The 13,091-nt window shown below is 41.8% G+C and overlaps 1 protein-coding gene across 1 annotated transcript; it reads left to right on the top strand.

The window, feature by feature from the left end:
- The first annotated feature begins 7,341 nt into the window (after positions 1 to 7,341).
- LOC147882783 (G-type lectin S-receptor-like serine/threonine-protein kinase At2g19130) lies at positions 7,342 to 9,985 on the top strand. Its single transcript, XM_087400855.1, has one exon. The coding sequence runs from the start codon at positions 7,352 to 7,354 to the stop codon at positions 9,848 to 9,850; it is 2,499 nt and encodes an 832-aa protein (XP_087256981.1). The 5' UTR covers positions 7,342 to 7,351; the 3' UTR covers positions 9,851 to 9,985.
- The last annotated feature ends 3,106 nt before the right edge of the window (positions 9,986 to 13,091 follow it).

Below are 13,091 nucleotides of genomic sequence, written 5' to 3' on the forward strand. Positions count from 1 at the left end.
GTTGATTGGGAATATTAGGAATAATTGGTTCTTGTTCAGCTCCAGTAATGAACTCCCAATAGCCTTTTCCCTTAAGGAAATGCGTCATTCTAAACTTCCATGCTGGGAAGTTGTTCTTATCAAGCTTTTTAGTGACTATCTATAAAAGAGCATCAAATGCCATTACAGAACACTGCAAAAATATTCTGTCACTACAAAAAACACAACTTTTGCCTCACAAGGGCGAATCTGCAAAACTGACAAAAGAGTTATTTGACCACACAGTCACTTCCTAGTGATGATTTTGCATCAACAGGCAATAAGAATGATTCTGTCACTCCCAATACCTCTGTGCACAGGCATACGATGCAATTTTTGCAGTAACTTTTCACTGACTTGCAGAACAGTGGTCACACAGCAAAAACAAGGGACTTTTCTAAGTGCTTGTGGAAAACTTCCACCACCAAAATGGGCCCCAAAATGGCCTCGAATCAAAAATTTCCACTGCATCGCGAAGGGCGTTCCAATTTGAGATAGTGCACTCTTACACTTTTTGACTGTGCTACCTATAGAGATTTGTGCTCCACCGCAAAGGGCATCCCAATCTGAGACAATGTACTCTTGCACTTTCCAATTGTGCTACCTGCAGAGATTTTCTCCCAAACTCAAAAAAGGAAAGCAACACTGATCCTCTTACCAAGACACCATGAACTTGGTTTTTTTTCTTGAGCTCCTTACCACGAACCGAGCTCTGATACCATGTGAAGAGAGTGGGAGAGAGGTAAGGAGTCTCACTTGTAGCTTTCTCACATACACAATGGGGGAATACACACAAAGCTGAAGGCTAAAAATAGTTTTCCTCTTCTTAGTTTGAAAGCCAAAAGAACTCTCTCTAGTACAAAAGGAATAGGTGAATCCTATGTGTGGGTCTCAAACCAAACTCAACTAACTAAGGTGGCATACTAACTGAGCCATTAACTAGAGTACATAAAGATAGTTGTCATCTAGCTATTATTCATGGGTGGTGTACCAACCGCATCTGTAGCTAACAAGTCGGTGACATAAATGCACAATGGTCATCCTGGCATATCACACGTGGAGCTTGATATCTCAACACTCCTTCTCCTTCTCCTTTCCTTCTCTTCTTTTTCCCTCTCTTTTTCTCTTCTTTTCATCCTATGCCTATGCTTATGCTTATGCTTATGCATGAGCATATGCTTATATGCTTATGCATAAGCATATGCTTTCTCAATGTATTCTCTTATGCATATGCTTTCTCTCTTTCTTCTCTTATGCATATTTGGTTCTTTTCCCCACTTTCAATCTCTTTTTCCCTTTTCTTTCTCTTCTTTTTCCCTCTCCTTCTCTTATGCTTCTCCTTCTCTTTTGCTTCTTATGCTTTCCCTCATATGCTTTCTGCTTCTTACCCGCTCTTGTTTTTTGTTTTTTGTTTTCGTGTTTGTGTCTATGTTAAACATGGGATCACATCGCATGTCCGACAAGTACGAAAACTCATGGGATCACATCGCATGTCCGACAAGTATGAAAACTCTCGTAGGAGGCGACATCATGATTTCTATTCTCCAGAGGACTTTGATTCCCCTCAGGCGACACCTCAGGGGCCTACCCCTGTGACTACCCCTAGCCTGACTCCTCTCGGACGTAGCACTATGACTACCCCTCAGGGAGCTCCTTTGCTAGTAGCCCATGGCTTTGTCGAGAGTCCCAACGAGTTTGTCACACAGATGACCAATGAGGAGGTAGTGAGATTCTTCTCTCTGCTATCCCAGAGGACCTCAGCAATTCCCTCTCCTACATCGACGGCTGGACCTACTGCCCAGCCATCCCCTCTAGCTCCTTTGACTGAGGGGTCATCACCTAGGCATGCCCATTGTAAGGGAAGGAAGAGTAGGAGGGGTCGCTTATGTTGTGCTGACTCGGGAGATGTAGACGAGTTAGCACACTCACATCCCTATAGGTCTCCACCAAGTCCCTTGCCCTCTCCTACTCCCACTACTACTCCTCGCTCCGAAAGCGCTCGCACAAACACCACTCTCTGACTCTGCCACTACCATGAGTCCTTCTTACCTGATCGAGGACCTATCCTATCAAATCATGGCTGTTGGAGAGATAATAGAAGATAAAAAGGGTGCAGCAATGATGGCCACCATGAGGCGGTTGATGGGCCACCACTTCGAGAGCAGCATAGCTACTGACTTGCAGTATCAAGATGACCAAAAGAAGTAAGCGGTCATAGATGAATTGAAAGCAAAATACCCTAACCCCCCAAATTGGGAGTTCAATGAGAATTACATGCGAGAGCGCATGGGTTTGGTCTTGAAGCATCATAGGTCAACCTTGCATACTTCCATCGCAAAGGGAAGGGCTATGGGTAGACAAAGCTGATTGGAAGTTTTTCAAGAAGTAGAACATGGACCATCCCAAAATGTTTGAGGGTCAGAGGAGGGTTGTGAGGAGACGGTTGGATGCCGTAGGTACTTCGCACTTTGGTGCAGACAGATGGTTGGCATTCGAGGCAACCGTGGTAAGTCTACTTATTCTCATTTAATGTATTGTTCTATTTGTTTTACTACATATTGCATGCACTTTATCTAACTCTCATAAATTGGGCCCACAACAAGCTACGATGGGTCACCTTCCTACAAACACAGACATGAGACGTGCATTTTGTGTAAGGAAAGCAATGGCACGATATTTCATAATTCTCGGTTCTTGAATTACCTCATAACATATTTGAGAAACTACCAACAAACAATGCTAAAAATGTTAGATAAAGTTTATGTTATTAATTGTACATGCTATATACCTTGTCTACTTTTCTTCTAAAAATGTTGCTATCCGATTTCAAAATAGACCTTATGCTCATGATAAGAGATGATAGTATCATGTAATGATATATATATGTTAAACAAAATTTGTAACTTAGGTCAATGGTTTAATAAAAACACGTTGTATATATTTGTAAATATGCACAAACCATATCTTGGAAATTTGTAGAAAGCCCATACGTTGGAGATGTGGAGGTAGGATTTGTAATTGTAGACATTAGAACATTCAAAATATTAGTCATAGATCCCTAGAATAGCCAAGGAAAGGTAATACGAGATCTCTCTCTCTCTCTCTCTCTCTCTATATATATATATATATATATATATGTATGTATGTATGTATGTCTATATGTATGTATGCCTTTCTGTCTATCTATCATCTCTAATTGTGTGTGTGTAAAAGATTCATTCTTTGGTTTGAGAAAAAATCTCACAAGGACATATGTGAATACACATGTGAATGGAAAAAACCTTCTTTGGGTGCAAGCATCAATAAATTCTTTATCATAGTTTAATTTGTTTCCCTCATTCATGCAATACTAGAATGGACAAAATAATCTTGCTAAAGGAAGCACACATCTCTTATGTCTTTTGTTATTTGACAAAATCCACTCTTGCAATGGTAAAATTTAAATTGTTTTCTTTGTGAAAGAAATGACTCAGCTTACTCCATTACCATTTTTGATAAGTACATTCACCATGATCACCATGAATAATCTTTTCTTATATAACCGATAATTAACCCTCACCTTTTAGTAGAGAATAAATCATTCACATAGTATTTTTCTTTTATGTCTTGTGTCACAATGACCTCACTCTAATTACCATGAAGAGTTTTATTACTATGGCTATCTCTTTCACAATTACTCTTAGAGTTTTAGGAAAGAATGCTTTTAAATTTATTCCTAGCTTTTTTGAGGATGAATTTACCTTTCCTTCCTTGCCATGTATTATTATAGCATTCAATATGATTTCCCTAATTTAGTCATCCTTCTTGCAATCTCTCATTGTTATCATGGTCACATTAATAGAGGATCAACCATGTCAAGCTTAGAATTTGTGTCTAATGTAGGGACCAACTATATCCCCAAGGACTAGCTACACCTAACACACGTTTTGGATTGACTCCACTTACCTTAGCTACACTAACTATATCCCCAAGGACCAGCTAGCTTCCACTTTTAGAATTGCGTGCATTCGCTCCAGGGCATGGAGCTTGAGATAGGCTAGTGATGTTACAAATAATGTTTCATTGGTTTTTGGGGATCATAAAGTATCGATGCTATCTTTTTTCTAAATGTATTGAAGAAGTTTCCAACTGCGAGTTGATAGTTTTCATGGTACAAAGTGTGTTGCATACTGTTATATCCATGGAGTTATAGGTTGATGCAAGTAGGTTCATATTAAGTGTTTGCAATGCTAACGGAAGCATTGAAATTTTCGAGCACGTCTATTTACATGCCATGAATGTTTTGAGCATTTTCGTAAAAGTAAAGTGTTATCCTAGTAATTGCGTGTCAAATGGAGGACTAGATGAGATAGAGTTCCTAACAGGTGGGAATGTTTTCTTGAATTTTTCTGCCAAAATAGTAGTTTTTGGTCATAAGGGCATAGGAATGATTTAGCTGTGTTTCCATACTTATTATTATATCAAGCATTAAACAACACTAGGAACCCATGAATACAATAAATTGCAAGGGAAAAAGGGAAATAGTATAGCCGATTTTGCCAACTGGATTGCAAAATGATGCATCAAGGTGTCATCTTGTTTGATCGAGGCTCGGATTTCTGAGGTAAGATTGTAATCAGCAATAATTCACATCACCCTTTTTTAGAGCTTGTGAAGCTGCATGCATTATGCACAAGCTGCTTCATCTTGTATCTCCATCCTTCCACTCCAAAATCAAGCTAGTCAACCAAATCTATACAAACATATGAGAAGTTTAGGGTAATTACACTCATCGAAGAAAAGACCCTAGCTTTAGGCTTTAAAGTTAGGTAAAAGAAGAGATACTAAGAATTTCATCAAACCTCTTAAGGTAACCAAAATGTTTGGAAGTGACAAGTAGACTAGATTTTTTAGTTCATTAACTTAGAGGAACCAAAGTGCAAATGCACATATCTTTAATCTATTAGAGGATATGTAAGTAATCTAAAAGATTGAAACTATTATAGTCTTACAAAGGTATATAAAAGATAGTAGTGTAAGGTAAAAGGCCATCTTATTTGAGCTTAATGAGCATCCAAAAGCATTTTTTCAAATTTTTGAAGGTAAAAAAATGTTTGGAAATAGCCAAAATTTGTACTTGTAAGATCACTAAATTAAAATCAATATTAGTAAAATTGACATGCAAATCCTTTTAGCTTTGAATGGATCTTAAAGAATTATATTACAAAGATGCCTCCTTATCATCCACTATTGTCTTTTGTCTTCTTCTCCTATCGCTCTTATGGGCAATATTTGATAATTTAAAAACTTGTTTGTCCACGTTTTGTCTTCAACTTTTAAAAAACGCGTTTCATTAAGTTTTGAATGGTACATGCTGCATTCTAAGGTTTTATTTTTGGGATTAGTCATCCCATGCTCTCATCTATGTAAGAAAAGTGACAAGTCTATGGGAGAGCTATATAGTATATCAATAGACATATGTTAAAATTTCTTCATCGAAATCTCTAATACCTCCCACGTCTCCCGTTCTCCATCGACAACACTCCCCCCCACTGACAACACTCCCCCCCACCGACACACGCACCCCTACAAACCACCCCTCCATACTTCTACACACATGTTTAGCAGAAAGTTGGTTTGAAACCAAGATGGCTGCCCCCCCCTTCCTTGTCTTTGGGCAATTAACGAATGCATCAAATCCTAGTTTCTTGAACGTGAACCACATAATGTCATCAACCACACTTGATTTCTTGTAGTAGGATGATATGCGGCCTAACGGGTGTGATTTTTTGGTGAGCTTTTTGTCATGAGCTTTTTTTCGAATTTCATGAATATTGTGAGCTTTTCATTCACCTGAGAGAGAGAGGGGGGGAGGGGGGGTTTCATGGAGTAGGGTGGGTGGAAAGTTTGGGTTATGGTTGCAGTTAAGAGGAGAGAGGGGGGAGAGGGGAGAGAGGGGAGATAAAGGAAAAGGGGAGGGATGGTCGCATGGGTAAAGTGGCATGGAGAAGGGAGGGGAGGGGAGTTGGAACATATATTCGTTGTCATAGTTAGAGGGGGAACTTATAAGGTATGCAAAGAGGAGTGCAAGGAGGAGAGAGAGGATGAGGAATGTGAAACTTATGTTCATCTCCTAAATGTAAAGGGGAAGGGAGAGCATATGGGAAATTTGTTCATTTTCAAAGTGTATAATTTGATAGATTTGACCTCATATTTAGATTCCTCATCAAATTCCGGTCATTTTGAGTACCAACATGACCATATTCCAATAAAAATTGGAAAAATGGTGTTTTTGTCATTTTGGCCTGTTTTGGGCCTATTTTGAGTCTGCACTAGCTGTTTTGGGCCTATTTTGAGTCTGCGCCAAAATAGGCCCAAAACAGCCAAAATGACAAAAACACCATTTTTCCAATTTTTATCGGAATATGGTCATGTTGGTACTCAAAATGACCGGAATTCGATGAGGAATCCAAATATGAGGTCAAAAGTTTCAAATTATACACTTTTAAAATGAACATATCTCCCATAGTTCCTCCCTTCTACTTTGAATATGGACATATCTTCCATAATTTTTTGCCTCCTACTCCACTCATATCCGCCCCCCCCTTGTGCATAGTATACACTCTTCCACCCCTTCCACATGCTATGAAAATGAACATATCCTATATCCTCTCCCCCTCTTTCTAACCTCCCCAGCTTTCTTATAACAAAAACATGTATGGATTTCTAAAAAAAGCTCGCAAAAACAAAGGAAATGGTAAAAAAGCTCACATTAAAAAGCTCGCCAAAAGATTTTTCCCCGGCCCAACTTTCCTAATTACTGACACACACCCCCTTTGCTTCAGGCTATTGCAGCAGCCTCTAACATTCCATGACAAGATCGAGATCCTTGACTTACTACCATTTCCCTTACCCTTTTCAATTGGTGAGTGCTTTGTATGCATCCTTAATAAAATTGAATCGGTTGTCTCTTGACCCTCACGAGCCCCTCGCCACGTCCTTGATTCGTCTCTAGAGGCTTTTTTGTTGTGCACGCCTTCAGGCCGTCAAGGGAAGCCATCTTGACTTGTCGTGGTTGGAAAAGTTTGGGATAGAAAGAAAAGTAAAAGGCTGGCATAAGGATTCCTATGCCATGTTACTCCAAGCACATGAGGTGAGACAGACCTTCTCAGATACGACCTTCTCAAAGACGTGTTGGAATCGAAGGGTTGTGAGACACAAATTCTCTCAAACACGTTGGAAGAAACGAAATGTTGAAGTTTGTCGTAAGGGAGAGACAAAATTGCACATACTTTATTTATGGCTCTGAGCTCTCGTGAGGAGAAGTCGAGCTTCTTAGTTGTGACCAAGAACCATGATTCAATCTTTGCCAGCCTCGTCCTTCTTCTTCTACTTCCTCCCCCTCGCTTGCCTGCCTTTTAGTCCCTGCCTCGGCACTGCCATTCCTCCCAACACTACACTCACTCCCCTCTCAAATCCTCCCTCTTGGAATTCTTCCAATGGTACCTTCTCCATGGGCTTCTTCTCTTTCCAACCCAACTCCTACTACGTTGGTATCTTTTACTCCTCCTTGCCTGTAAACCAAAGCATCGTCTGGACTGCTAACCGTAACACAAGCGTCTCTCAGAATGGCAGCCTTGAATTCACAAGTGATGGTCACCTCCAGCTCCGTGACGGGCCTCATGGTTCTATCGTCTGGTCCGCTCTGAACACTAGTAGCAATATTAAGGCGAATGAAGCGGAAATGCTAGACAATGGTAATTTTGTGCTGAGAGAAGGTGCATCCAGCATCGTGTGGGAAAGCTTCAATCTGCCCACTGACACGCTTTTGCCGGATCAGAACTTCACGGCAGCCAGCCCGCAGCTTGTGTCTTGGACCACAAGCACAGATCCTACTCCTTCAAATCAGTACTCGCTAGTTTTGGAGAGCCAGGGTAACCTTCGGTTGCTCAGTTCGCAAAGTATCGAATACTGGTCAGAAAAGTCTACTGGCACCGTGTTTTACCAAACTTTCAGATTAAATTCTACTGGTTCCATTGCTTTGTACGACAAAACTGGTGTTTTGCAGTGGGCCAATTTCAGTTGCGGCTCGCCCAGCAGTCTTAAGAAGGTCCGTTTGGATGTAGATGGCAACCTTCGGGTCCTTGCTTGGTCTTCCGATGGAAATTGGAGTACCATGTGGAGAGCTTTGTATTTTCAGTGCAGTGTAGAGAATGCTTGTGGAGACAATGGTGTCTGTGACTTTGATAAGAACAACGCCACGGTTGGGGGATCTGGTTGTCCGTTGGTAGAACCTTCAAACGCAGATATATGCTTCTGCCCTGCAGGTTTTGCAAGAGTAGGAGGGAATTGCCTCCCAGAGTCGCCAATAAATTGTTCAGACAAGTCTATGTCGACCATGGATTACACTGAATTCGGTGACCCCACAGCAAGTTCGGATTATCAGTTCATTAGCGAGCAAGCTTGCGTGAGCAAATGCCTGAATGATTGCAACTGCACAGCGGCCAGCTATCAGGACTCCACACAGGACTGTTGGCTGCAAAGGACCAATCTGCCCAATGGCAAGAGGGATACCAGTTTTTTACGAACATCATTCGTTCGTACAAGTGCTGCTTCACCCACACGCAAGAGTAGTTCGTTCCCAGTTTATGCTACAGTTCTCATTGCAGCATTGTCTTCGATAGGAGTCGTCGTGTTTGGCGTCTATTTAGCAAGGTCACGATTAAGGAGTGGCTCAGCAAGTCAGTACGTTGCTTTTCCTGATATGACAGAGAGGCTCGGTGCGCCCAAGAGGTTTCTCTTCCAGGATCTGTATCTTGCGACCGAGGGATTCAGCGAGGGCTGCAAGCTGGGGTTGGGAGGCTTCGGAGCAGTATACAAAGGAGTGTTCGGGCTACCCGAAACTCCGGATGCGAAGCTGGAGGTGGCAGTGAAGAGGCTGAGTAGTGAGAGGCAAGGAGACCGGGAGGACGATGGCCGGAGCGATTTCCTGGCAGAGGTTGGCATACTTGCATCGATACGCCATATCAACGTGGTGAATCTACTGGGCTATTGTGCAGAGGGATTGGAACGTCTGCTAGTGTATGAATATGTGGCGAATGGGTCTCTGGACAGGCATCTCTTCGCTGTATCTTCTGTTCATGAGAAGCTGGATTGGCAAACTCGCTTGCAGATTGCATTGGGAGCTGCAACAGGGATAGAGTATCTCCACACTCACTGTCCCAAGAAGATAGTCCACAGGGATATCAAGCCTGCCAACATTCTTGTAGATGAGGAGTTTGGAGCAAAAGTCGCTGATTTTGGGATCTCCCAAATCATGGATCGTGAGAGAACCCATGTTACAAACTATGCTCCTGGAGGCACCCCCACCTACATGGCTCCTGAGTGCTGGAGAATTGGAGCTATGGTAACTGTCAAGGCAGATACTTACAGCTTTGGCATGGTTTTGCTTGAGCTTGTGAGTGGAAAGAGGGTGAGTAAACAGCGCGTGAATAACGTTAACAAAAGGGTGCTTTATTTTCACGATGCTATGAATTTCATGGAAGAAGGAAGATACGAAGGGTTTACTGATGAGAGACTTGAAGGTAACTATAGTCGTGAGGAGCTCGAGAGGCTCGTTAAAGTTGCATTTTGGTGTCTCCAAGGTAACCCTAACCAACGTCCTTCCATGGAGGACCTCCTCCTCATGATTAAAGGACATAAGGTGGTCCCGCTACCTCCTCTCTCAGGTCTCACCCAATTTGACACAATGGACTCACAGTCGAACTCTGTTTCTAGTAGCAATGTTAGCTCAGCTTCCCAATTTCTTCCACAATCTATTGCTATGGCTGAACAAGTCTCTGAGGGACGCTAACGTGCAATGGGACACATGGTCCATTTGAGCTTCTTATAAAGTCTTAGTTGTAATGCATCATGGGCCTAGTGTTAAAAATGGCTTCAATGAGCACTTTCTACAATGGTTAGTTTGTAGAGTCTCCAAGGGAGCACACATTATATGCTTACCATCATACCATAATTTGATGACTAAGAGAGTGGCTTCACAAATTATATTCTAAAAATGACATGTTTTTCCAAAGTTACATATCAACACCAATCAAGTATTTGAGCACATGGCATGTATGTTGAAAAAATTACTTTAACTTATTTAGAATGTATGTAGTTTGACAATGAGACAATAATCAATAAAATTCTCGACAATCAAGAGATTAGGCACATCATGATCATTGGAATCCTTAGCAAAACATGATTTACTACTTAATGTGAAGGGACCTTAAACTTAAGCAACATGCAAAATTTTCAAGAACCCCCCACCGGGTGTGTCTTTTCTCTAAGCTTTTGGTCCAAGCAAATTTTTTTGATCATGGTGAATATTTCCTTAGACAAATTTATCCATAACAATTCCCCCCCCAAGGCAGGGAATGCATAGCATTTCCATGCCTCGGTCCATCACGTACAAAGAAGGGCTTAAGGTAATGCTTGTTGATCACCTTCTTGCCATATGGCTCATGCAGCTCCCGAACTTGTACAGACCCATTGCTATGTTCCTTGATGACTTTGTATGGACCGGTCCACAATGGAAGGAACTTCTTATCGATTTGGTGGTCCAAACTGTTATCAAAGCATAGCACAACATCCCCCTCAGCAAAGTGTCTTTCCCATCCCTTGCGAATTTTAGCATCCAAGCAGGCCTTTTGTCGATTCTTTGGAATGTCTGTTTGATGTAGGGCAAGGTGTCGGGTTTCATCTAGCTTCTCAAGTTGCACCAACCGGGCCTCTACATGTTCATCTTCTGTCATCCTCTGTTCTTGTGTCAATCTCAAAGCCGGAATCTCTATCTCTAGTGGTAAAACGGCCTCAGTACCGTACACCAACTCAAAAGGAGTGTGACCTGTAAACATTTTATAAGTGATGTTGTAAGCCCATACGGCTTCAGTGACCTTCTAATCCCACTGGCTCCTGTTCCCTGTAGCCATTTTTCCCATGGTTTTACAAAGGAGTCCATTGGTCCACTCCGTTCGACCCATGGATGCTGGATAATAAATGCTAGAAGTGTGATGATCAATACCCATGCGATCCATGAGTAACTCCACTGTTTCATTTAAGAATGGACTCCCATTATTAGATACTATTTCCATGGGTGTCCCAAACCTTGTGCAGATACATTCAAATATGAAATTTGAAACTGCCTTACCATTTGCTGCGGGGAGGGCAATAGCTTTAGCCCACTTAGTGACATACTGAGTGACTACCAAAAGATACTTCTTTTTGCAGGTAGTCATGGGTAGGGGTCATTAAAATCTATTCCCCACTTCTGAAACAGATGGATGGACATCACTAGGTGATGTTGCCCAGGATGCAAATCCTTCGTACCGAAGAATTGGCATGGTTCACAAGTTTTGCAATACATAGTGACATCCTTGAACAAGGTCGACCAATAGTACCCAGCATGTAAAAGCTTCTTAGTTGTATAGTCATCGGCATAGTGGCCTCCACAAAATCCATCATGATAATGCTTCAATACCTTAGGTACTTCATTTGCATCAATGGCCCATCTTAGTACCCCATCTAGGCCTTGACAGTATAACACCCCATCAAAGAGAGTGTAGCGCCTACTATCTCTATAGATTTTCTTTCTCTCATAGCTAGTACTTTCTAGAGGAAAGGAGAAAGCGGTCAGAAACTTGTAGATTCCACCATACCATGGATCCCCAACTTCTATGGCTGCTACAAGGGTTACATCGAGGCACTCCTCTAAATCAATCAAAGCATTCTTCAAGTTGGAACAACCCTCTTTTACAATTTTGAAAGAAAAATCATATTCTTGTAAAACTACCAACCATTGGGCCAACCGGCCCATGGGATTTGGTGATTGAAGAACCTACTTTGCAAGACCATTGCTACAGATTATAATGAAGGACTTTCCAGCAACATAATGCTTAAATTTCTCAATGCAGAATACCAAAGACAAAGCATGCTTGTCATCCTCAGAGTAGCGTCATTCAGTTTCGAGCAATTGTCGAGAAGCAAATCGAACAGGATACATGAACCAATCCTCCCGTTGCTAGAGAAGAATACCCGCCAGAGTGTGCTCACCAAACCCAGGTCTGGATTGATATAGAAAGTCTTTGACCAATCAGGATTGCATAGAATGGGTTTTGAAGCCAGAGCACTCTTGATTTGTACAAACCCATGATCAAGAGAAATCAACTCCATTTTTTAATAGCATAGTCATGGGTCGCATCAAAGTAGCATATTGATCAATGAAGCGGCGATAGTATCCTACTAGATTGACAAATGAGCATACATGACGTTTGGTTGTTGGTGAGGAGAGCTTGAGGATAGCTTCTACCTTCTCGGGGTCAGGCTTGACACCCTCAAATGAGACAATATGTCCTAGTAACCTCCCTTGAGTGGCTCCAATGGTGCATTTCTCAGGGTTGAGATTGCCATTCGCATCATTGACCCTTTGGAAGGCCAACCTAACCTTCATGACGTGCTCCTTACGTGACGAGAATATACAGAAATCATCTAAAAACACCTCCAAGAAATCCCCCAAATAAGGAGCAAACACCATCTGCATAAATCTTTGAAAGGTAGCAGGAGTATTGGTGAGGCCAAATGGCATTACTTTGAATGCAAATGTCCCTCAGGGTGTGGCAAATGTGGTTTTAAGCACATCTTCTTCGGCAATGTTGATTTGATAAAACCGGGAGTAACCATCACAGAAAGTATACATCTCATGACCACTTACCTTCTCAAGAATGAGGTCTTGAAAGGGAAGAGGATGATGGTCACTCTTGGTGGCTGCATTGAGTTTCTTATAGTTGATGCAGACCCGCCACTTGTTGTTTTTCTTTGGGGTGACTACCACTGGTGAAACCCATTCAGTATTGTGAACCGGAACAATAAACCCAACTTCTACAAGTTTCTACAACTTTGAGCATAAATCACCAATCTGTAGGGGCCCTAATCTCTGATACTTCTGAGCCACAGGCTTTGCATCAGGCTTCAGCTCTATCTTGTGCTCTATGGCAGTCACATGGCAAAGGTGGCAGTAGCTAGTTATGAAGAGGTCAGGGAAATCTTTGAACATT

The sequence above is a fragment of the Dipteris shenzhenensis genome, chromosome 29, assembly GCF_047967505.1.
Source record: "Dipteris shenzhenensis isolate YYH24624 ecotype China chromosome 29, Dip_SZ_1.0, whole genome shotgun sequence".
NCBI lineage: Eukaryota > Viridiplantae > Streptophyta > Polypodiopsida > Gleicheniales > Dipteridaceae > Dipteris > Dipteris shenzhenensis.

Coding starts and splice junctions, on each gene's coding strand:
- LOC147882783 (XM_087400855.1), top strand. CDS start 7,352: ATGATTCAATCTTTGCCAGCCTCGTCCTTCTTCTTCTACTTCCTCCCC.